Genomic DNA, 22104 nt, shown 5'->3' on the forward strand with positions numbered 1-22104 from the left:
CACGGTCGTCGATGCTGTATGACTATGCGGTCATTCGATCGCATTTCTAATCCCTACTCAGATTTCTGTTCTTCCTTTTTTTACACTCGCCATCTCCTTCGGACTTTCGTTTGCTCCACGTCAAATAGTCGGCATACCCACACACGCGCGCCTGGAGTCGCTGCTTCTGTGGGAAATCAGACAGATCTTTCCCGAGCTGGACTCTTACATCACCAACAAGTCCGGATCTCAGCTCACATTCTGATCAGCAATCAGCAATCAGCAGTCATCATCCAAGTAAACCGACAAACCACCACTACCACAATGGGAGCAACACTCGATACTGCAAGGTAGGTCAAAACTGCTACCTTAGCTCCATGCAGCCCATACTAACGAAACCTTACAGGACACTTAGCATGGTCATATCCTCGCTCATCCTAACATACCATGCCGCGACAGCATATCTATGCACCTTTCTTACCAGTGACCCCCTGTATATGTCCTTTAGCGTAACTGCTTATGCTTGGTACGGCTGTGTTTTGGCCATGCTGGGAATCTACGGATCCTACAAGGTATGCCTATCCGACCTCCACAATGACTACTTGATCAATTCTAACGCTATATAGAAATCACCCACACATCTTACAATCTTCTCCAACCATCTACTCATAGACACGGTACTTTCGCTCGTTCCCAAAGTCGGCCTCGTCTATCTTTTCCACGATGTTACTGCCGATCTCTGCTTTACCAGCAAGCTAAATACGTCATTCTGGTTCCCTTCGACCATCGAGGACCTGCACGGTCCTGGGCGCGTCATTCAATCTTCATCCACGGAACAGTCGCTAGGAGCGAGCTTCAAAGCGCGCCGCCACTGTGAGACGGACGTCCTCATAGCTCAGATTGCTTTCGCTGCAGTCCTAATTTTCTGGACAATTGCTCAGTGGGGCATGGGCTTGAGCGTGCGCCGGTACGCCCTTAGGCTAGAACTCCAGAGCTACAATAATGTCCAAGGTGACAGAAATGTGGACGAGGAGAAGATCTTCTACTACGAAAAAAGTCCTGTCGACGAGTATCGAGATGCTGTCAAACTCGCCCAGAATTGGACAGAGAAAGACAACACCACTCTCATCGAGGTTGCCGAAAAGCCCTCCTGATCACAACTCTCATTAATCATGTCCATGTTGCCTTACACATTATTACATCGCACATTATAGAAGCGTTACGTTTTGCGTCTTGATGAGAATGTCCATTAAAGGACTTATCTTCTTTGCCAATAGTCTCGTGTCCCACATGGCACTCTCTTCACTTCATCTTGTCTCGTACTTGATCGCACGTTCCGTGGAAGCGTAGTCAAAGCTTATGACTGATTGAATTACAGGATCGGAAACTCTCTGAAATCGCTCCTCTAAGCACCAGAATTCACAGCCATGTCAATGTGTGTATAGCACCAAACATCCCTCTTCCAACAAGTCTGGCAAGCAAAAAGACAATCACATCTATTCCATGCTAGAACGCCTCCACAATGCATACATGCTTCTTCTACCGCCCAGCCCGGCTTCACTCTATTCTTATCTGTCGTCAGGCTCGAAAGAGTACGCTCAAATCTTGTCCTATGCCATCTGCATACGCGGTTCTCGAACAAGCCGCCCTCACATCCCTGATCGCCGCCTTGTGCTGTCCCTGAATTCGGCCCCCACGCGAACAATGCCAGAGGGTACCAGCTCCTACAGACTGTGCAACACCTGCGTGTCGATAACTCTTCTTTCTCTCCGGCGGCAGTGAGGATGGCTCCTCTCTCACACTCGGTCAAAGTGTCCCAACTACTTCTCTTGATGATTGATATTGCTTTAAATAGATCTCGATTACTAAGACGGAGAGAGATCAGAGCATCGTACGGAAGGTGAGTCGGCAGGTGTAGTGCCAAGATATCAAGTGGGAGTTGTAGTAGTGGAAAGGGTAGTTTCTGTGCCGATTCTTTATGAGATTGGTGTCGAGGCCGAAGAGGAGATAGGGAACCATCCTGGCCACATCGATGGTCGGGTCGAGAAGTGCTATCTGTTGAGTTTTCTGATGTCGGATTTGTGATAGAGTGACATAGTGCGAGGAGATCCGAGGGTAGCCACATCGCAGTTGACGACGCTCTGCTTGCCATGATCGCACCCTGTATAAGAACACTGCGTCTCTTCTACTTGGTTGTCTTCTTGTGGTTTTCGTACAGAACTCTGCGTTTGTTATATCTTCGACTTGGCAATTCTTCTGCGTCGCTATCATTGCAGATCCAGATGCTTGCTGCAGTCAATACCGTTGCTACAGCCAGTACTGAAATAAGAGTGAACATCTGGTGCGTCGTAATGGATCCTTATATAATGTCACATCCGGTACAAAAGTACTGAACTACCCTGAGGGGTGTGGTAATTGATAGGGATAAAGAGTGGGTTGACAAGCAAATTGTTTCGAGTCCGGACAGGCGCAATTCGCGGCGATCGTATCGGAAAAGGTGCTTATAGAAGACGCTTCTTATATCACTGCCAGACGCTGTCTCCGTGGTTCTAGCCTTTTAGCTTCTTCGTACACCAGTAGACCGAAGCCACACTGTCTTAAACGCATGACCGACCCATCGGCACGCTCCTGCCAATCAATCGAAATTTTGTAGAACCACAGTCTGCATTGTTTTGACGGTAAGAAAATGACCAAGGTCATCACTCCACTTGCTGGTATACATCAGGCGTTTCGTATGTTCCGGTACTTGCTTTGTTGTACCGCAAACGTCATGCACCCCGTGTTTGGAACTTCATGCAGGAGAAGGTTGGTCTGTCGACTGCGATTGCGCAGTACGAGACCTCGACCAGTCCTAGCTCATTCGCCTTCTTGTTCCTGAACCGCACTAGAAAATACGCGCTGAACTGTGCAGCTATTTCCTGTGTGTAGACAAACGAAGAGGGCTGTGACACAAAGATCGTGTGACAGAACAGACGGATCAAGTCATGTTTGATTCCAATTCTAGACACATCCACGCGACGCAGAACCTGTGACTGAGCCCAAAATACATAATTGTTGTTCAATTTGACAAGTCTCGGTTGGGAGACCCGCTGCCATAAAGTACTGGTCACTCGTTGCTTGAGGTGTATGCTTCGAACCTAGTTCTGCATTATTGTCCATCAACATGAACTCAACGAAGTAGAGATTTCCAGTCTTGACCTAGCTACGTGCAATAAACCATGGTCGCTGATCATGACAGGCATACGCACACATACGCGGTCGTGTATGCTTACAGCTCTGCATGTTGTCACTCATGGCTTTTCTTCGTGACTGGTATGTGCCAATCTCGGCATATCTAGGACCAGCGACCCGAAAAGGCGTCGCGGAATTGACCAACTGAACTCAAATTAGCCCACGACTTCGTAGTGAAGTTGTGGAGTGTCAGGCTGTAGACATACCATGATCAGATAACTGGCCGCAACCGCTTTCCTCTCTCTTCAGCTCAGCGTCGCCCAACCACGACTGTATCTTTTCCATACGGTTGTGACTTGAAGGATGTGTCGACAGAAACTGAGGTGGGGCGCCTTGCTCTGCTTCGTGCATGCGCGACCACAGTCCTACTGCTGCTGTCGGATCGTAGCAAGCTTGCGACATCATCATCAGCCCAATATAGTCAGCCTCGGACTGCATACTGAGATCAGCTTCACGTAGTCGAAGAGAAGCAACAGAAAGGACTTACCTCCTGCTTCCTACTACCCGGCCTCAGGAAAGCGAAATCCACAATCATCCTCGTGGCCACATTCCCGAGATCGCCAGCGTCAAGCACAAATGCCGCTATGTACGCGAGCGGAAGGAAGATAGCATAGGAACTCAGTCGCTCCGCAGAGTGATGAGCTACGTTATGCGCAATCTCATGTCCCAATACTGCTGCCAATCCGGCCTCTCCTTGACACACGTCTAAAATTCCGGAGAAAACAAACACTTTGCCTCCGGGAATCACGAAAGCGTTCTTTTGCTCGTCCTTTATGACATGAACTTCCCAGTTGTTGGTCTCTGCAGGGAGTCCAGAGTGCGGGATCAGACGGTTCAGAACCTGTTGAACAAGTTTGTGCTGAGGGTGTGAGGGCGGCAAGATCCTGTCTTGATACTCGGACATGACTTGCTGATATAGATCTTGTCCGGACTGGCGTTCCTGATCTGCGGATATAACGTTGAAGCGCCTGCGACCTGAAACCTGTACGATCAATCAGATTTCAGCTCATATGGCGTTTTCCCGCTAACCGGCGTGTCTGTCCAACTTACGGGAACAACTTCTGTGTTGTACGCGTAGAAACCACCAACAGCGGTGGCAATGCCTCCAGCTTCGTAGTAGAAGGTGGGTCTGGCACTCCATTTCTGCAGCAGTCCACTTGCTTGCTGGAATCGCGAGTATTGGTAGCCGCTTCCTCGTCGAAAGCCGTTGGAATATGTCCTGGACTGTTGATTCCCTGTTTTCCCGAATCGAGCAGTGAGGGGTTGTCGAAGCGCTGAGCGGAAAGCAGCATTTGTAGTGAAGAAAGCGCGGGTAGTCATCTTCACGTTTCTGCTCTATAGCGATGCCCGTCACAAACAAAGCGGTTGATTTGAGCAAGCTGAGAAACAAATAGTGGTGGAATTACTTGTAGGTGATGCAAGCATGAGCAAGTCAAAAGACCAAGTCCAGCCAGAATTACGTGGTATACGATGACGACGTACGTCAGTCACAACGTTCTTCCAACCAAGGGACTCTCTACAAACTTTCTATCGAGCACGGACCACCGACGGCCGGTTCCAATCGTTTTCCAGTCCCTAATTATTATACCGACCATCTGGGGGAGCAGACAAGTCTTCGTTATCTGACTCAATCAGGTCGAGTTGAAGTGGCTTTTAAGAGCGAAATGCGTGTGTTTAGCTCTTGAAGTCGCCAATGCTCATCCAAAGCAAGTTCTTTCCACCGAGTACACGCAGGCCTCTCTGCTGCAATGAATGAGAGTGTGACTCTCGTCACGCCCTCTGCATGTACGCTGGCTAGATGTGCTATTGACTACGCGTCTCTATGCTGGTTCTTGATAGTCGAGTGCCGCCTAGGCCGAGGCATGTGGTGCCCAGATGGTGGATGCAAGGCGACGGAGTTTGTTGCTTCACATGCCACCTTGAATGGCAAAGGAGGACAAGATGAGGACCAGAGAATTGATGATGCCCCAGGAAAAGGGGATCCAGGTGGACATGCGGAAGTAGCCAGCGGTGTAGACGCCACTCAACAGACCGCCAACGACGTTGCCAGCAATCAGGGCCTCGATGGCGCCGATGGAAGCGAAGACGATTGGGGCAATCCAGATGAGCTTCCAGTTGCGCCACTGAATAGCCATGGCAAAAGCAGCAGCAATTAGATGGATACCGACGACATCAATGATGGTCCAGAGGAGGGTGAAGCGCCATATGTCGTGAGAGTGGTAGAGGTACAGAGTCTGAGTTCCGCCAACGGGAAAGGGCCAGTACAAGGAGGGAAAGGGAGGGGTCGAGTAGGAGAGCGGCGGGGTGTCGACGACGGTACGTAAGAACGAGTCTCTACACTGTTGCATCAGAACGCGTTCGACGAGAGAAGTGCGCCAGAGCATGGGAGAAGCTACCGGATACTAGGGCATGTCAGAGCCAGACGTCAACGCCGAGGACAAGAGACGACACCGACCCCATGGCTGTCAAAGACTATCTCAACGAGTCTGCAGACAGAGCGAATACTCGAATCTTAGCAAGCTGCACACGGCCGTCGCAAATCAAGGTGCTTGCTGAATGAGGAAGTCGGGCACGCATTGACCGCCATCCCGCCATCCCGCCATCCCGCTTTCCCCGTGCCGAGGCTCGTTGCTCGCTCGCCTACCTGCCTACCTGCCTGTCATCGAGCATCAATCACAATATTTTGCCCTTTCCACATCATCACTTGATCTAGGACCACAATCATGTCGAGTGACAGACTGTTGGCCACCTTGCTCAGATACCTGCAGTCTTCTCCTGGACAGCAAGATGCCAGCCGGTATCGCTCTGTCCTCGTCTGATATTCCGAACCATGCTAATCGTGAACAAGACTACTTGGTACAGCTGCATCTTTGCTGACCTCGCTGAATAACCCCTTGAACATCACCTTGTTGACCAGCCAACTGTTGTCGGCTCCAGCCTTGTGGGCCCGTCCGAATGCTTTGCCTTCTTCATTATCTTTCATGAGCCTGTTCCACTCCACCGCCATCAAATGCCATGAACGCCAGCTTGCTCATTCACTTGCCCAAGAAGCTCTTGTACCATCTCTTCCACATCTCGAGGCCCACATTCCTCTACAAGAATGGGTAAGGGCTGTCATCAAGGGCGCTGACGACCATTCCTCTCCCGACCACCACCTGCTCGCTATTGGAGGCTTGCTTGTTGGTCTGGCCTCCCGCGACCCTGACTTCGTGTCGACCAGTCTCTCCTTGGACTTGCGAGACTTTTTCGTCAAGGCCGTCAATCTCGCTCTGTCGGAAACCCCATCTGGGGACCATCTTGCTCACGCGTCGATTTGTCTGGCTCTCAACCATGCTTTTACCCACCTGTCTGATTCGGATCGCTCATTTCTCGACTACGACCGTCTCCTACCCGTATTGATGGCTTCAACTTTCCATTCTTCTGACGGCTTACGCTCGGGCTATTTTCTGGGCGCAGCAGACGCCGACCTCCAGCAGGTGTCGATTCAACAGTTTAACTGGGCTTCGGACTCCCCATCGTACCAACAGATCCAGTCTATCTTGAAAAGCCCGCTGATTTCGTCTCTTGGACCTCTGTCAAGGCTGATTGCACATGCCATAGATTGTGTTCGCGATCCTTGGCTTGTACTATCTGCTGTTGAGGACTTGTCTGACTTCTCTAGGCGTTTGGGGACGCAGTGGAGGCAGAACAAATTGTCCGAGATCGACGCTTCAGAGGAGGCCATATTTATCCATCCAGATGCTCGGAAAAATACCGTTCCAGACTTGTGGAGGCTTCTGCGCTCTACTTTGTTTGCCATTGTTATCATCCTTCGCAGCGCCATCGGCCGTGTGATAGGCGATGTGTCCCTGGCTGCTCGTAAAAGTAAGACACGTGGGTCTTGCTGTTCGTCCAAAGCTGACTCTGTAGATGCACCTGATATAGCCCAGGCTACTCTGCACTCCCTCCGTAGCCTCTCGTTCGTCTTTGGCCGCTTGGGCAACGTCTCGTTCTCACAATATACCTTTACTTATCTCACCTCCATCGACATTCTCGCGAACTACCCAGATGCCTCTTCTAGCTTCCTCGATTCCATAGCCCCTTCTGAACCCGGTCAAATTCCATCCCACCCGCTCGAACGCAACCTCGACCTCTTCTTTCTCAACACGGCCGAGCACTTTGCTTTAGTGCTTTCTCCTCGTCAGAACGAGGACCTACTGCTTGCAGCATCATCCCCCTATCTCACCACCGCTGGAAATCCCAACCTCCTTCCAATCTTCGAAGCAGCCCACAGCGTCACCCTGTCAGTATTCTCCGCACCTCAGAATGTCGACCTCACGTCGAGGCATCTGCCATTTTACGTTGATGCCTTGTTCCGTGTATTTCCTCACAACCTTTCCGCTCGCCAATTCAGACTTGCTTTCAAGAATCTCATAAAGGTTGTCTCACCGCCAAGTCGAATTGCCGTTACCCAACCTATGCTCGCTGCAACCCTTCTCGATCTCGTCCACGAACGTGCATTGCATGCTCCGGCCGCTCCTTTGCCGCCCAGCTACCTCCCTATGCCAACAGCAGCCCCGGAGCTTGAAGATGCTACCCCTTCCGCCACACCAGATCTGTCTGAGCAATCGGTACTGGTTCTTACCTTGGTTGATGCTTTCCCGTGCCTCTCTTTGGCACTTTTGGAAGAATGGTTACCGCTGACCGCTTCGGCGACGCATATGGTCACAGACCCGGCCATGCGCGAACACTGCCAGAAGCATTTCTGGGAAGTGCTGGTTGGTGGTGAGATGGATCCTGAGCGTAGTCAGATATGTGTGCGCTGGTGGACCTCTAGAGGCGGGCGAGAATCATTGCTCCCGGTCGAAAATCCAGTAGAGCGAGAGTTCGTCATGAGTGGAGGATTGGGTGGGCAAGAGAAGGTCATGGCCAAGTTATGACTGTTTTGGTGAAGTCTGAAGAGGTTGTATAATACTGCGTGCATACGTGCTTGAATCACATATCCTCGCTGAACGAAGTACTGTACTTGGCACCTCCATTTTGATGCCACTTCTTGGGTCACACCTCCCAACTCCCCTCTGGTACCTCCGCTCCTGCACCATCTTCCGCGTCGCCTCGCGTAGCTGTCGTCAAGCCACAAGTTTCCGCAATCTCTCCTTCGATATTACCTATCAAACCGCATCTCCAGTTGTGGTGTGTCTACTGACGGCCCTCTCCATTCTGATAGCTGCGTCCTCTTCCTCGGCCAGATCCTGTCTCTCGTCTGGTAGCAATACGGCACGATCGATGGCGATGGGCAATCCTCTATGTCTTCCCCTGAGCATGACTGCGCAGAGAATCAACTTACTCAATGTGTGCCATGAGCCTGCGAAGGAGTACGCATTGTCGGGAACACCGACGCTTATACCGACTAGAACGTTTGATTAGCACGAATCCAAAGAGCAGCCGAGGCAAGAAGTGTCACGAACCTGTGCCATAGCCGGAAACAACTTCAAAGATGACATTGAAGACGGAGAAGGTTTTCGCATCACGTTCAAACTGTCCGCCTTCAATGATCATGATAAGGAAGACAGCGAAGACAATCCACCAAGCATCATGTGCAAGCTGAGCTCTTAATTGCTGCTGCAAAAAATAGCTTTTGCCCTCGCTCAACCCTCCAAATCCTGAGGCGAATTGTTTCTTGATACCGCGGAACTTGCTGTAAATGCTGTTAGGATCTTTCGAGGCCTCAGACAGGTTGTCTGGGTCATTATGATCGTAGACGCCTAGGCTTCGCTCTTCGTAGACATTGCTGTTGCGCATGGTGATGACAACGGGGTAGACCGAAATGTACATCATGATGACATAGAGCACTTGAAGTGAGACGCGAACTGTAGGAATTGAGACGACGTAGAACCCTCCAGAACGGACGGCAAAGGCTTGGAAGAGACCGTCTAGTACGCGGATGTGGATGGGGATGGCATCGTTCAGTACACGGTTACCGATGTTCAGAATCTCGAAGGCGGCCCAGTCGACGCCATTAAGGACAAAGACGGCAAAAGCGAGCCACCACGTATGCTCCGATGGAAACAGGTTGGTGTAACAGCGTCGCGGATGATCAAGTAGGAAACGAAGAGTGATTCTATGATCGTCAAACCTGGCCGTCTTGGGCAGAAGCTTGTAGATTGTCCATACAATCAGGCGGAGGAAGATCGGGTAACATGTGTTTCCAGCAAGGATCATCAATCCCATGGTGAGGAGGAGGTAGTACGATGTCTGGAAAGCCACCATGTTGGCGTCCAGCAGACTCATACCTGAGTTGTTGAAGGCAGAGATGGCATTGAATGCGCCCACCCACCATGGATTCAAGCCATTAGCCCGCGCGGTGTCCGGTCGATTGAAAGCGACCCAAGCAGCACAGCCCAAAGCTCCAAGCAGTTGCCACAGGACGAGGTATAGCGGCACGATCCAGGAGAGCCATAACAATGCTTTGTACTCGACACCGCCAAGCTTTTGACGTTCGGCTTCGGTCAAGTTGTGGAACGTAGAGTTGCGAGAAATATAGCCAGCAGAAGGAAAATAGTCAGCGGTGGATTTATTACCGATAGGAACCTCCTCAGCAATGGATGCCCGTGACACAGACGTCACACGGTGGAGGCTTGCTTCAGACCTGGCACCTACGCCCGATACAGAGAACACACGTTGTCTTGGTTTCGTGGGCGAGGTCTGATCTTGAGGCTTTTGAGGCCGAAACACAGTCTCGGGGCTGAAAGTGATACGATCCGGGGAAGTAGCATCGTTCAGGTCGTCTCCAGAAGCACGGGGTTCATCAGTAGCTCCATCTGTACCTTTACTCGTGCTCAAGCGGAGAGAGTTCTTGCTGATTGATGCACGACCCCTTTTGTTGGAGGTTTCGGCGTCTTTCATGTCTGTGGGAGTATTCTGCTTGTCCAAGCACAGGGCCGGATTTTGGTTCTCGCGGGACCTGCTTATTGAGAGTCTAGACATTGAGAAGGCCGATCCTCGTGAAGAGTTTCGTCGCTGCTTCCGGGCTCTGCTTTCGATAACACTCATGAACTTCCTTTCGAAAGCCCTTCTTCTGACCTGAAGGACAAAATTGGATACGAAGATGGCAGAGCCGATGAAGATGAGGCCAAAGAGCATAACTTGCTGCCATATGTTAAGTTCGCTGAGATTGACAGTGTTCAAGCCACTTTGAAGCAGGTTAGCAGGAGACACACAGCCGAGACGAAGAGCGAGGGTGGAGGCAGACTCACGCTTCAGTCATGGCACTGACACACAGGAACAGAGCATCGATGAAGTCAACATGGGTGGCAGTAGAAGAGCCCCAGAAAACAACAGCAGCCAGAAGACAGGTAAATATGAAGTATGCATAATGTAAAGTGATGAAATTGACCGGAGGCAAGGTGCGGCGGATGGCCCGCAGAGGACGCGCAAAGCGCAACTTGAGGCGTCGACCCAGCATTTCGATTTGAAGAGTTATTGAGATATGAACAAATGAGGATTATCGAGTAACTACTTTTCTGGGCGACGCCTTAGTAGCTTTGGGGGGGATCTGGCTGGTTGTCGTAGGCCATGGAGACGCTCCCTATTCATGCAAGTGCGGTAACGAGAAGGTGCAAACGAATGCACGGTGGGCGATGGGCACAGCGCGCCGGACAGGTACCAAGTAGTAGATGTGCTGGTGAAGGGATATGCAGGCGGACGGGCGAGAACAACAGGTATGCTTGAGGGAGAGAAAGCAGGCGCAGCGGTGACAGGCCGGGAGGGAAATTTGGAGTTTTTCCTCAGCCACAGAATGTGGCACTGAGCTCCAGCCACACATGATAGCAGGGTCCAAAAAGCACAGCCCCATGACGATATGCAACCGAGGTGATGAACAACAGGGAAGCAGCCAGCAACATGATCATAAAGCACCCGAAGCCTCTAGGACCAGACACATAAGCCAATTCTTGTACATAGCAGAGCCTACAACAAGATCGACACGCAATCATGGCAGGACACCACGACCCGAAGCTTCTGTACACGATCGCCAATGTCAGGGCGTTCCACATCCAGGGCGGAGAAGAGCAGGACTTGACACCCTCTGGCCCACAGACGCTGTCTCTGTTGATGGTGCCGACGTCGTCGCCCTTTTCCGACCTGTCCTCGACCATTCCGCAGAACGAGATTCCCGAGAACGACTTCTACCTACATCTGAACCTGCCCCCGGAGCTGGACTTGCCCATGCCAGCCACCACCCAGGTCTACCACCAACCCCCTCACTCGTACCTAATTCCTCGCTGGGATCTCGGCGCTGACAGTGGTATCTTCACCCGCATTACTTTTGACAAGAACATCTCCCCTGAAGACCACGATACTTTCGAGACCATACTGGCACAATGCACCGCCTTCCTCGAGCGTGCTGCTCCACCCAAACCATCCCGTCCTCTGGAACAGTATGATCCGCGAGACTATGCTCCGGGTGGTAAGCATCACGATGCCAAGGGTTCTGGACACGGCCAAGTCGTGCTTATCGATGAAGACAACGGCAGCGTCATCGGCGAACTGGCTGGTGATGCTCATGTCGTCGAGGATTCAACCTTGAACCAAGGCACAAAGAGTACGTTCACTGTTCCGCATTTCCTTGAACTCCTAGGAACTGACCACTACTCCTACAGATCCTGTCGAGCTCGAGATTTCTGCCGACGGAAAGCGCATCAGCGTCAAGCCCATCAGCGAGGATTACTTGCAGATGGCCCGTCATCCTGCCTACAAGGACAGTGGAATGGTCCAGAATGCTGCGACTGCCTCTCGCTTCATTGTCACGTCTAGTAGCCGTCTGGGTAACATCCTGACTGCTGGAGCAGAGAACTTTACGCAGAAAGTCAAACCAGCCGCTAAGCCCATGGAGTTCAGTCCGGCCGCTCACGAACGTGTCCGCAAGATCAACGCCTTCACCAACACTGCGGCCGGAATGTCTGCAAAGACCGTCGGCCAGGCTACAAAGTACGCTCAGAATATTGGTGCCAGATTTGGTGGAAAGAACCAAGATCGCTCCAAGAAGGGCTTTGATGTAAATGGCAAGCCTCTTGCACAAGACGAGTACAAGCCTGGTCTGCTCAACAGGAGTATGATCGCCTTCTCTACTATAGCCGACGGCGTTGCAACCAGCGGCAAGCATCTCCTCGAGCAGAGTGGCACCGCTGCAACCACTGTTGTCGGCCACCGCTATGGCGCCGAAGCCGGATCTATCACGTCCGAGCTCGCTGGCGGAGTCAAGAATGTCGGTCTCGTCTACATTGACGTGACTGGTGTATCTCGCCGTGCCGTCTTGAAGTCGGTTGCCAAAGGCATGGTCGTCGGTAAGGTGCGCAACGGTGGCCAGGTCATCGTTGGTGGCGGAGATGGTGGCGTTGTTGAGGATGAGGATATGAGAAAGGCAGGTCTCAAGAGCGACGGACAACCCGCCCAGGGCCCAGGCTACGGTAACGTTGGAAGCATTGATGGATTTGGAAACGCGAGTGGACCGCCAGCCTACGAAAGTGGTGTTGGTGAGTCCATCTCCGGCCAACCTGCGTCGCAGCGCGACCTGAAAGGCAAATATGCATGAGCATATATCAGCAAGTGCTGATGGAGGATCTCGGTGTGTTACTCAAGCAAGAAGCATTGTAATACAGCATTGGAGTAATTGCTATAGCAGATGACCATTCACGATACTCAATTCAAATTCATCTCTTCCTATTAGACTAGACCATCCACGCAAGGTAGTAGCAATGCATGGAGACCAGAGATCTCGACAAGTCTTCCAGCCTTCGATGGCATGAATCGTCTAACGCATTCATTCGCAGTATAAGATGGTATCAAGCATGTTTATATCGTTGCGAGGAGAAGCAGGTATGTGTTCATGCCCGCAACTCCAGAGATAAGGCGTTGCCAACGTCCGTGCTCAACGCGCTCGAGCATGATCTGTTCTCAACATCTACACATGTGACACATCCTAACCCGATTAAGCCACATCTGCCACAGTTCTCGCAGCTTGTCTCTGATCTGCTCTCGAGACTGCTCTCACAAGACGCTTCTGTCGAGCTCGAGCAAATTGTCTTTTACAGCTACGCAATTGTAAAACAGTATGACAAAAGATGCAGTGCGGTCTACAAGACGGCAGACATTCATACTGATCGCTCATTGATGATACAACTGGAGTAGAGCAAGCGACGGTGATTCTTATATGTTTGTCTTTGCAGAGGACTAATGAGTGACTGGCTGATGTCGTCCTACTCTCTCGATCCCAAGCTACATACATATGAGTGGTAAAGACTCAACCATCGATGTCTTATAGTCTCCTTTAGACCTCGTCGATGAAAGATTCCGAGTCGGGCTTCTCGGAAAAGCTTCCGTGCAGGAATTCACCCGACTTCCCTCCTGCCTTGTACACTACGCACACCGAGTGGATAAACATGTATTTATCTGCAGCTTTGCACATGTCATAGACAGTCAGACAGGCTCCCGTCACGGCTGTCAGTGCCTCCATTTCAACACCTGTCCTGCCGTGTGTGTGCACCCGAGCCTCGACGGCCACCATACCATTCTGACCTGGGGATCTTTGAAGTCTTGTGCGCCTACCAGGTGCCATTGTGCGAACATCTAATGTTATCTTCGTGATGGGGATGGGATGGCAAAGGGGGATGAGGTCTGAGCATCTTTTGGCTGCCATGATGCCTGCAATGCGTGCGACACCGAGAACATCCCCCTTTTTGTTCAGATTTTCCGTGATCAGTTTGTAAGTCTCCTCCCTACCGAAGCGAACAAATCCAATTGCTATCGCAACTCGGTCTGTCGATTGCTTTTGTCCGACATCGACCATGTGAGCCTCACCAGTAGACGTAAGGTGGGTGAGAACAGCAGAACGAGCTCCCGGCCTTGAGCTGGACAAAGTCGAAGCTTGCTCTGACGAGACGTCCAGAGACTTTACGGATGCATCGGCATGCATGCCATCGAGCTTGACTCGACCTGGTTCGGGTGTACTATGTTTGACTGATGTGCTAAGTGAAGCAGAGATCTGTTGGGCACCGGCCTTCGAGCTCCCTAGCTCCCGGTCCTTCTTCTTTGCAGAGCTTGATGTGTCCGGCTGCACTGTCTGTCTAGGCTCAGTGGATGCCGATGAAGACAGGCCGTCGGGATTGCGCTTGTTCTGTTCAGTATGCGACTTAGCATCATTGTTCTCCACCTTCCATGCCGGTGGAGGCTTCGATGGGTTTGCAGCTTTAGTCGCGTCGATGTTTCCGAGGGCTAGTGGGCTCGCTCTCTTGAACCGAAGCATGTCTCGTGAACCGGACGCTCGATCCTTCGGCGGACGAGCCGCCACAAAGTGGATGTATTGCGGATGAGCGTCTGATTCGTCTGTTCCGGCCCTGTCTGTATCACTCCTGTCTATAGATCGCTCTGCTGGGTGGAGCTTGGGTCGAGCCCCGTGGGCTGTGCCCGTAGCAGTGGAGTCAGAAGGCGACATTCCAGATGCGTTTGATTGTCCTTGGTACTTCCGAGGAAGTAGACCTTCAAGATGGTCTTCGAACGGATCATCGTCAACATAATTTCCGGCAGAGGGAGCTGCTTGTTTGAGTTGGCCCGGCTCAGTTTTCAGAGTGGCATCTGCGTTGAGAGTGCCGTCATCAACGTCAAGTGACGCAGAGCGTGGTGGAGACCAAGTCTTTCTCGGAGTACCGAAGAGGCCTCGCAGACTTGCGAATTCAGGTTCGGGTCCATCTGGGTTGGTAGGGTCATTCTCGGCTTGAGTTTCCTCAGCTTGAACTTCTTGAAAATCGGATTCTGTAGTTTGGTTTGCTTCGACAGCCTTGGTGTCTGGAATCCCTGGCGACGGTGCAGAGGCGGTAGAGTAAAGCCGCGTTCCAATGGGATTTGGCATGTTCGGAGGCAAGAGATGTAGGGGAACGCCAACGCCTTGTCCGAGTCGGCCAGAAAAGAACTTCGGTAGTACTCTAACACCACCAGGCGCTCTCCTCGGGGCATTGCCCTCAGCTACCACCAAATCAGTATCAGCTCCAGTGTCATGTAGATCCGTTTGATAGTTCAGAGAGGCGTTCGTGTACACGATGGCGCTGCAAGGTCGATAATATCAAAAGGGGTTGCGGAACCTACCCACCAATAAGTATCATGGGCCGGTTCTCCATGTTCTGTAGCTCCTCCATGCCAGCATGTTTCTCCTTCTTGCGCTTCACTGCCTCTCCGATGAAATTGAGCAACTCGTTCTCGCGTTCGACCCAGCTGGGTCTTGAACCCGCCACGGGCAACCCTCGATGCCGATTCATCTCTATTTCCTTGACCGCCTCAAAGGCTTGTTCGTCCATAGGATCATTGTTATTGTCCTTGCGTAACAGGTCTCTCAACGAGACTTCGGTGTTGCCATGAAGGCAGACTTTGAGGTTGCCGTCGCCTGTGATGCGTAGACGGTTACAGGTGCCACAAAAGTTTTCTGTCATGCTTGTGATGAAGCCAATCTTGCCCACGAAACCTGGAATCTCATAGGTCTTGCTCGTGTCGTTGAGATGGCCTTTGACACTACGGAGGGTAGGATATTTCTCACGAATTATGTCCAGCATTTCCTGGTAGGTCAACATTTTCCGCTCGCTCCATTTGTTCCCTCCAAAAGGCATGTATTCAATGAAGCGAACCTCAATGTCTTTCTCCTTGCCCATCTCGACGAAAGGAACAAGCTCGCGTTCATTGATACCACGCATGACGACGCAATTGACCTTCAACTTGATGCCAGCGCCCAGCTTGTTCATCTCCAAGACACGATCAATGCTCTTCATGACGGCACTGTGGCCCTTTCGGCGAGTCAGGATCTGGAATTGGAATGGATCGAGAGTGTCGAGGCTGATGTTGACACCAGTCAAACCAGCTTCAACCATCTTGTCTAGCTTCCGGTGCAACGAGATGGCATTGGTCGTCAGAGCGAGCTCACGCAAGCCCTTGGTCTTGAGGCTTCCAATCTGCTGCATCAGGGGCAAGATGTCGGGGCGCACAGTCGGCTCGCCTCCAGTCAGACGAATTTTGGTGACACCTTGGGAAACGAACAGTTCGGAGAGGTAGACGATTTCGGGCGTGGTGAGGAGATGGCGCGAGGGCGAGAGCGGCACACCCTCTGTAGAGCGGCATGTTAGTCAACTAGACTCGACAGGACTGCAGTGCAGTGCAGCGTAGTGGAACATGTCACATACCTTCAGGCATGCAGTACAGACACCGCAAGTTGCAGCGCTCCGTGACACTGATGCGCAGATAGTCATGCTGACGCTTGAATTTGTCTGTCAGGAAGTCGGAGAAGGGCTTTGCCTGTTTGATTGCTTGTCGTCTGTCGTCCTGGGGTGAGAGTATTGAGCCATCTCGGTCGAGACTTGACTGTGCCGTTGCTGTGGCGGTCGCAATACTTCGCCTCTCTGTTTGCAAGCGCCGGATCAGAGGGCTGAGATTGCGACTCGATCGGAGCGCAGCTAGAGCCATGATGGAGGAGACACTGTCATGTACGATGGCGCATCTCCTTATATATTTCGACCTTGGACTCTGTTGCTTGCAAATATCCCGGCGAGAAGCTGCGGACTTACGCCGCTCCCCGTCACGCCCCACCCTACCCGCACGAGCATGGCCTTCTCCGTAGCTTATCTTTGCCGATAGGTCATCATTCTTCCTTCATTGTGACCGTACTTTGACTCGGCGTAATTAGAAACCATCGAGTACAGGTTCGGTATGTTCGCTGCTAACATTACATGATCGTCGTCTTTCTCACATTTCAAGAGCTTGCCTCTGCGCCTCCACAATCGCCGAAATGTCCCTGCTATGCTCGCTCTCGTAGAGTTCGTTGTCCGCAAGCTTTCCCACATACTCCCAGAAGTCTCTCTGGCCCTTTCTGCCTCGAAGACCAACACTGAGAAGTCCCTCCTGTCTGTGACAATCAACGACTATCTGCGCAACTCTGTCCCACTCGTTTCTGCGTGCGAGACATTGTACCACTGCGGTCATGGCTAGCCAGCCCGGCCGCTTGCCCTCCTTGCTCATACGGTTCAAGAAGGCCATCGTTCGGCCTACATCGCCGTGTCTTGCAAAGCCCTCTACCATTCTGTCATAGAAGATGACGTCCAGCGTGTACTCCTTTGAGTTCTGAATGTCGTTCCACAGTGCATCCGCAGCAAGCAGCTCGGGCGGATCAGCGTTGAAGTAATGCGTCATGAGGATGGTGTATATGTGAGGTGTACATGTTACCTTACGGGCCGTCATGTGGCCAAGCACGCTTCTAGCCGCTGTCAGATTGTTGTGATCTTTGAGCATGCGGTCGACGAGAAGGGCGTAGCCTTGGACATCAACATTCACACCACACTCTTCGAAGGAAGAGATAAGTTCCAAAACTTTGTCACTTTGCTCCTGATGCGTCATGTCGCCAAGCAGACTTGTCGACAGCATTGAGTCAACAAGAATCGTGAACGTCGACGAATTGGGCTGGACGTCAGACGCGGCCATGCGCTGCAAGATACTCGCTGCGTCTGATGCTTGTCCTTGACTTAGCGAGACGGCAAGCAATGCATTGTAAGTAGCTATGTCTGGCTCGATGTTGAAAGGTCGGCTCCATGCAAGGACGCTGGGAATTTGATCTGCTCTGCTACCACGAAGTGCTGAGATGGCCGTATTCAATATAGCAGTATTAGGCCTAGGGACTTCTGGATCACTCTCCGTAGCAGCAGACTTTGTTCGGCGCTTGTTCTGAGCGTGAACCCATTCCCTGCCCATCTCATCCAATGCGGACATGCCATCTCGAACAGAACCGACACGAAGATGTCCATATATTCTTGTGCTCCAAGAAACCACGTCAGGCTGGAGACCGGACTCTCTCATGCGTTGCCACATGGATTCCATGATGTTGATGTCCCGAGAAATGTGACAACTTTTCATCATGACATTCCATGTACGGACGGTGGGCTCAAAGCCAGATTGAAGCATGCTGTTCCAAACCTGGAGCCCCGACTGAGGTCTTCGCAATTGGAAGAATGAGTTGAGAAACGCCTCATACAGTCGGAGCGTTGCTGTAGCATTTTTTGGTGTTCTTGACAGCTCATCCGAGAAAACCTCTTGTGCTTGGCTCCAAAGTCGCTCCAGAACATCTAGATTCTGCTTCTCTGCGGCCGAGCTGACTTTGGAAGTCAGCCATTTTGTTTTCTGCTCGACATCACCTGGAGCTGTTGCAGTGTTGTCCTTGGACTTAGTCTCCGCTTGTGGAACGGTTCCCAGCACGGGTGCTGGACGAAGCCTGCAGAGTCGTCTGGTGAGATCAGCAGGTGCCAAGATGTCATCTGAGGATCCGGCTCTCAGTCTCATCTCAATATGACGCACAGCGGCTTGATTCAACTGTGCGCGTGAGCAGGCACGGCCAAGAGCTTCAAGTACATGTCTATGAGGCTCGAAGTCGTTTGGGAAAGAGGTGGCACGACATAGGAGATCTTGAACTAGCAGGAGCGATATGGCGAGACCTGATGGTTTATCGGTCGGCGCGGTGAGGAGAGCTTGGAAACGAAGGGAGACAAGACCAGGCTCTTGGATGGGAAAGAAGCATAAGGGCCAGACCTGGATCAATTGGGCGAAGACGGGCTTGGTTGTAGTATGATTCAAGACATCCAAACCTCTCGAAGCAGCCAGCTGAAGATGGGTTGCCAAAGACAAGGCTAGGCTGGATGTTAGAGCTGGCGTGGGTATGGCGAGCTGGTGAAATCTTTCGAGGACGACGTAGGGAGACGGCGAGGCAATATCCGAGACGGAAGGATGGTCGTCGAGTTGTGCAAGCCAGTGGCGAGTCATCAGAGACAATAGGTGGGTATAGACGTGGCCACGCCTGTGCTTGGGGACATCGAGAAAGGGAAGACGGGTTGGATCCAAGGCTGGACAATCGGGCGCAGTGTAATGGGTGGTGAAGTAGGACCACGCAGCGTCGGCATGCTGTTTTGAGATCAAGTCTTCCAAGTTGGACGTGTGTGAGACGAGAGAAGCATCGCGGGAGCTCTTGGAGCGTGCTTGGCCTCGGGCAGCGGACTCGTCAGAGCGCGGCTTTGGTGTGGTTCTGGCTCTGGCGTTGGCAGGCGTGGCAAGAGGGTCCCGAGCAGGCTGGGGAGTGGATTTTGCAGAAACATAGTCATAGAGACTTCCAGACTGGCGAGGGGCTGTTGTGGTGGGGGTGGCTCTCTGTCGAGGTCTCGAATAGCGAGTGCTGCGCGGCAGTCCGGAAACCAGATCATCAAGGTGGTGCGATGGCGAGGCCCCCGAAGCCTGTCGCTGCTGCTGCTGCTGCTGCTGAGGCCGCGACTGACCGATGACATGCACTGCTCGCCGCGCTGTAATGCGGCCACCTTGAGAGCAGACGTACGCACCGGACATGGGCGTGACTAGATGCTGCATGAGCTTGGAGTAAATCGTCAAAATAATTGTTCCCGCCGTCGGACTTCGTCTGCATGTGTTCCGCGTTTCGTGACCGCACTCTTGGCAGGCTTCCTATCCATCATCTATCATTCCATCAATTCCTCCATCCTTGCTCTCTCTCTACCTCTTCCTATCCCTACTTCTCTCCATTCCTTCTACTCTCTTTGCGAGTCAACGTTGCCGATTGTCAAGGTCGTTCAACATGACGACCCTCATACCTCGGGAATCCTATACTCCCGATGAACTGTCCCGCTTGTATCCTAAAGAGCTGGCACTGCAGCAAGTTCAAGTTGTGTGTAACGGATCTACCACGTAGTTGCGTCCATCTTCTCATATCCTCTAGCTCCTCAGACACGGTTCGGCCGCTTTCAGCTTTCGTGCAACCACTTCTTCTGACAATCATGTAAAGGCGAAAGATCCCCCGTCTCTGCGAGATTCAAGAATGTATGTTTTGTTTGACCTCTTTTCCCAGTGGCTATAATGTTGACGCTGCACTAAACAGGCCGGTCTCGCGGCCAGTAAGTTGATATTGTGCCTTCATCCAAAGCGTTACTAACTCCAGGTCTCAAGATTGGCCGTACTGCAATGCCGCACAACAGTTGCGTAGTGTTATCATGTCTGCAAACAACTCCTGGGACGAGCTGGCCTATAGACGAAGACTCGAGACGTTTGACGAGAACGACGACTCTCCCGTCTTGTCTTTAGGTCCCAGGCGTGAGACTGATGGTATCTGGTATAAACGACTCACCACAAGCTATCAAGACTACGCTAACCTCTCCCAGTCTCCCTGGCGAATTGACTGACCAAGGGCGTGCTTCGACTCTGGCACTGGGACAGCGCCTGCGCAGATTGTATGTTGACCAACTTGGCTTCATGCCAACCGTTCTACAGGACGCAAACCACATGTACCTTCGTGCGACTCCCATTCCTAGAGCTCTTGAGTCTGTTCAGCAAACCTTTTACGGTTTGTACCCTCCCTCATCAAGAGCCGCTGACTTCGCTCCGCCGACCATTGTTCAGCGTCAACCTAGTCATGAGACGCTCTTCCCTAACGAGGGCGCTTGTCGGCGTTTTGCTCAACTCAGTCAGGCTTTTGCTCAAAGAACCGCCGACCGCTGGAACGAGACTGAAGACATGGCACACCTCAACAAGTTGTTCGGGAAGTGGATGCCTCAGGATTCCTCTACCGTAAAGGTCGACGGTCATCCAAGATTGAGGTTCGCCGAATGCAAGCACAACTATACTCGACAGCTTACTGACAGCACAGTGGCATTATGGACACCGTCAACTCGACTCTCGCGCACCCGCAGGAGACCCGCTTGCCAAAGGAGTTCTACGATATGAAAGGCAGAGCAATCATCGACAAGATTGGCGTCGAAGAGTGGTTCTCGGGCTACATGGAGTCTACAGAATATCGTCAGCTTGGTGAGTTCGGCTACTTGAGTCTTGTGCGCCTTTCACTGACAATGTACAGGTATCGGTGGACTCATGGGTGACGTTGTAAGCCGCTTGGTGGAAAAGACCAGAGCACCGGCCAGCAGCAACAGCGATGTTCAGATGGCTCTTTCTGGTTGTCATGACACTACTCTTGCTGCCGTTCTGAGCAGCATGGGCGCCTTCACGGGCGAACAGTGGCCTCCCTACACGTCACACATCGCTATTGAGCTGTTCAAGGATCGTACAGTCCCTACAACTGCTCAACCTGCAATCACCACTGGCAGTTGGTGAAGCTCGTTGTTCCCGGCAAAGAGCACACTGACCCCAGGATCCTCTTCGCGCACTCCATTGACGATGCTATCCGACTCGGATAAGCAGAAGCTCGATGGCTACTACGTACGCATGCGTTATAACGATCGTGCTATGAAGGTTCCCGGATGTAGACCAGCTGGGAAACATTACGGTGACGATGAGAGCCTGTGTACCCTTGAAGCTTTCAAAGGCATCGTGGACAAGTTTACTCCCAAGAACTGGAAGCAAGCTTGCGGGTCCCGTTTGGGAGAGAACGCATTCCCAGACACCATCGAGCCGGCTGGGATCTAACGCTGGGCACATAGATGAGGACTACATGAGAACTACATGATAGGTCAGGATAGAATTTGGATGTTTGGATCTGTTTACGAACAAAAGGCCGCTAGATTATACCTAGATTTTGAACAGGCCCTTGAATGAACATGACCACTACGACATGCACGAACCCCTGATAGTTTTCAAGCCGCAAGCGACAAACAGACTGGACGGCTTTGATTAGCGCTTGACCAGACAGATGGTTACATGGGCAGAAACAAGAAAACACGATCAAGCTCATGCATGCTGTGTAAGAGGCTGTTTCTAGTCTCTGAGATAAATGCTGTTTCGCAGTTCCAGTTTGATGCTGATCGACCGGGGCCGCCTCGCATTGACCTGGGAATAAAGGTCCGTGTCTATACTGACGTGAGCCAAGACCACAGCCAGCGCGAAGAC

General features: G+C 51.9%; 10 protein-coding genes across 10 annotated transcripts; 4 read left to right on the top strand and 6 right to left on the bottom strand.

Annotated features, from left to right (window-relative positions):
• Positions 1–303: 303 nt before the first annotated feature.
• Positions 304–1133, top strand: AUEXF2481DRAFT_6511 (uncharacterized protein; the record flags this gene model as incomplete). The annotated part of the gene is made up of 3 exons (XM_013486789.1): positions 304–329; positions 386–551; positions 606–1133. The coding sequence occupies 3 exons, from the start codon at positions 304–306 to the stop codon at positions 1131–1133; spliced, it is 720 nt and encodes a 239-aa protein (XP_013342243.1).
• Positions 1134–1259: 126 nt separating this feature from the next.
• On the bottom strand, positions 1260–2398 carry AUEXF2481DRAFT_319085 (uncharacterized protein). The gene has a single exon (XM_013486987.1). It carries the CDS (start codon positions 2129–2131, stop codon positions 1385–1387), a length of 747 nt encoding a protein of 248 aa, XP_013342441.1. The 5' UTR covers positions 2132–2398; the 3' UTR covers positions 1260–1384.
• A 915-nt stretch (positions 2399–3313) lies between these two features.
• On the bottom strand, positions 3314–4530 carry AUEXF2481DRAFT_6512 (uncharacterized protein; the record flags this gene model as incomplete). The annotated part of the gene is made up of 4 exons (XM_013486790.1): positions 3314–3354; positions 3417–3642; positions 3698–4192; positions 4261–4530. The coding sequence occupies 4 exons, from the start codon at positions 4528–4530 to the stop codon at positions 3314–3316; spliced, it is 1032 nt and encodes a 343-aa protein (XP_013342244.1).
• A 293-nt stretch (positions 4531–4823) lies between these two features.
• On the bottom strand, positions 4824–5930 carry AUEXF2481DRAFT_319945 (uncharacterized protein). Its single transcript, XM_013486988.1, has 2 exons — positions 5666–5930; positions 4824–5544 (listed from the first exon to the last, which is right to left on the bottom strand). Exons 1-2 carry the CDS (start codon positions 5668–5670, stop codon positions 5118–5120), a joined length of 432 nt encoding a protein of 143 aa, XP_013342442.1. The 5' UTR covers positions 5671–5930; the 3' UTR covers positions 4824–5117.
• AUEXF2481DRAFT_90232 (uncharacterized protein) lies at positions 5467–8129 on the top strand (the record flags this gene model as incomplete). Its single annotated transcript, XM_013486936.1, has 2 exons — positions 5467–6007; positions 6059–8129. Exons 1-2 carry the CDS (start codon positions 5934–5936, stop codon positions 8127–8129), a joined length of 2145 nt encoding a protein of 714 aa, XP_013342390.1. The 5' UTR covers positions 5467–5933.
• A 231-nt stretch (positions 8130–8360) lies between these two features.
• AUEXF2481DRAFT_6515 (uncharacterized protein) lies at positions 8361–10654 on the bottom strand (the record flags this gene model as incomplete). Its single annotated transcript, XM_013486791.1, has 3 exons — positions 8361–8599; positions 8658–10381; positions 10446–10654. 3 exons carry the CDS (start codon positions 10652–10654, stop codon positions 8361–8363), a joined length of 2172 nt encoding a protein of 723 aa, XP_013342245.1.
• Positions 10655–11181: 527 nt separating this feature from the next.
• AUEXF2481DRAFT_6516 (uncharacterized protein) lies at positions 11182–12781 on the top strand (the record flags this gene model as incomplete). The annotated part of the gene is made up of 2 exons (XM_013486792.1): positions 11182–11791; positions 11850–12781. 2 exons carry the CDS (start codon positions 11182–11184, stop codon positions 12779–12781), a joined length of 1542 nt encoding a protein of 513 aa, XP_013342246.1.
• Positions 12782–13176: 395 nt separating this feature from the next.
• Positions 13177–16689, bottom strand: AUEXF2481DRAFT_698732 (uncharacterized protein; the record flags this gene model as incomplete). Its single annotated transcript, XM_013486989.1, has 3 exons — positions 13177–15287; positions 15328–16333; positions 16410–16689. The coding sequence occupies 3 exons, from the start codon at positions 16687–16689 to the stop codon at positions 13517–13519; spliced, it is 3057 nt and encodes a 1018-aa protein (XP_013342443.1). The 3' UTR covers positions 13177–13516.
• AUEXF2481DRAFT_320101 (uncharacterized protein) lies at positions 16536–19694 on the bottom strand. The gene has a single exon (XM_013486990.1). The coding sequence runs from the start codon at positions 19621–19623 to the stop codon at positions 16969–16971; it is 2655 nt and encodes an 884-aa protein (XP_013342444.1). The 5' UTR covers positions 19624–19694; the 3' UTR covers positions 16536–16968.
• Positions 19695–19736: 42 nt separating this feature from the next.
• AUEXF2481DRAFT_41670 (uncharacterized protein) lies at positions 19737–21872 on the top strand. Its single transcript, XM_013486896.1, has 8 exons — positions 19737–19936; positions 19988–20000; positions 20054–20088; positions 20147–20162; positions 20215–20377; positions 20427–20861; positions 20912–21069; positions 21119–21872. Exons 1-8 carry the CDS (start codon positions 19847–19849, stop codon positions 21370–21372), a joined length of 1164 nt encoding a protein of 387 aa, XP_013342350.1. The 5' UTR covers positions 19737–19846; the 3' UTR covers positions 21373–21872.
• The last annotated feature ends 232 nt before the right edge of the window (positions 21873–22104 follow it).

This window comes from Aureobasidium subglaciale (genome assembly GCF_000721755.1).
Source record: "Aureobasidium subglaciale EXF-2481 unplaced genomic scaffold scaffold_15, whole genome shotgun sequence".
Lineage (NCBI taxonomy): Eukaryota > Fungi > Ascomycota > Dothideomycetes > Dothideales > Saccotheciaceae > Aureobasidium > Aureobasidium subglaciale.

What these genes read in the sequence shown, in the direction of transcription:
- AUEXF2481DRAFT_41670 (XM_013486896.1), top strand. Translation starts at nt 19,847, where the DNA reads ATGACGACCCTCATACCTCGGGAATCCTATACTCCCGATGAACTGTCC. An exon ending in CGTGAGACTGATGGTATCTG is followed by an intron (nt 20,378 to 20,426) that starts GTATAAACGACT and finishes AACCTCTCCCAG; the next exon opens with TCTCCCTGGCGAATTGACTG. An exon ending in GACGGTCATCCAAGATTGAG is followed by an intron (nt 20,862 to 20,911) that starts GTTCGCCGAATG and finishes CTGACAGCACAG; the next exon opens with TGGCATTATGGACACCGTCA.
- AUEXF2481DRAFT_319085 (XM_013486987.1), bottom strand. Translation starts at nt 2,131, where the DNA reads ATGGCAAGCAGAGCGTCGTCAACTGCGATGTGGCTACCCTCGGATCTC.
- AUEXF2481DRAFT_320101 (XM_013486990.1), bottom strand. Translation starts at nt 19,623, where the DNA reads ATGCAGCATCTAGTCACGCCCATGTCCGGTGCGTACGTCTGCTCTCAA.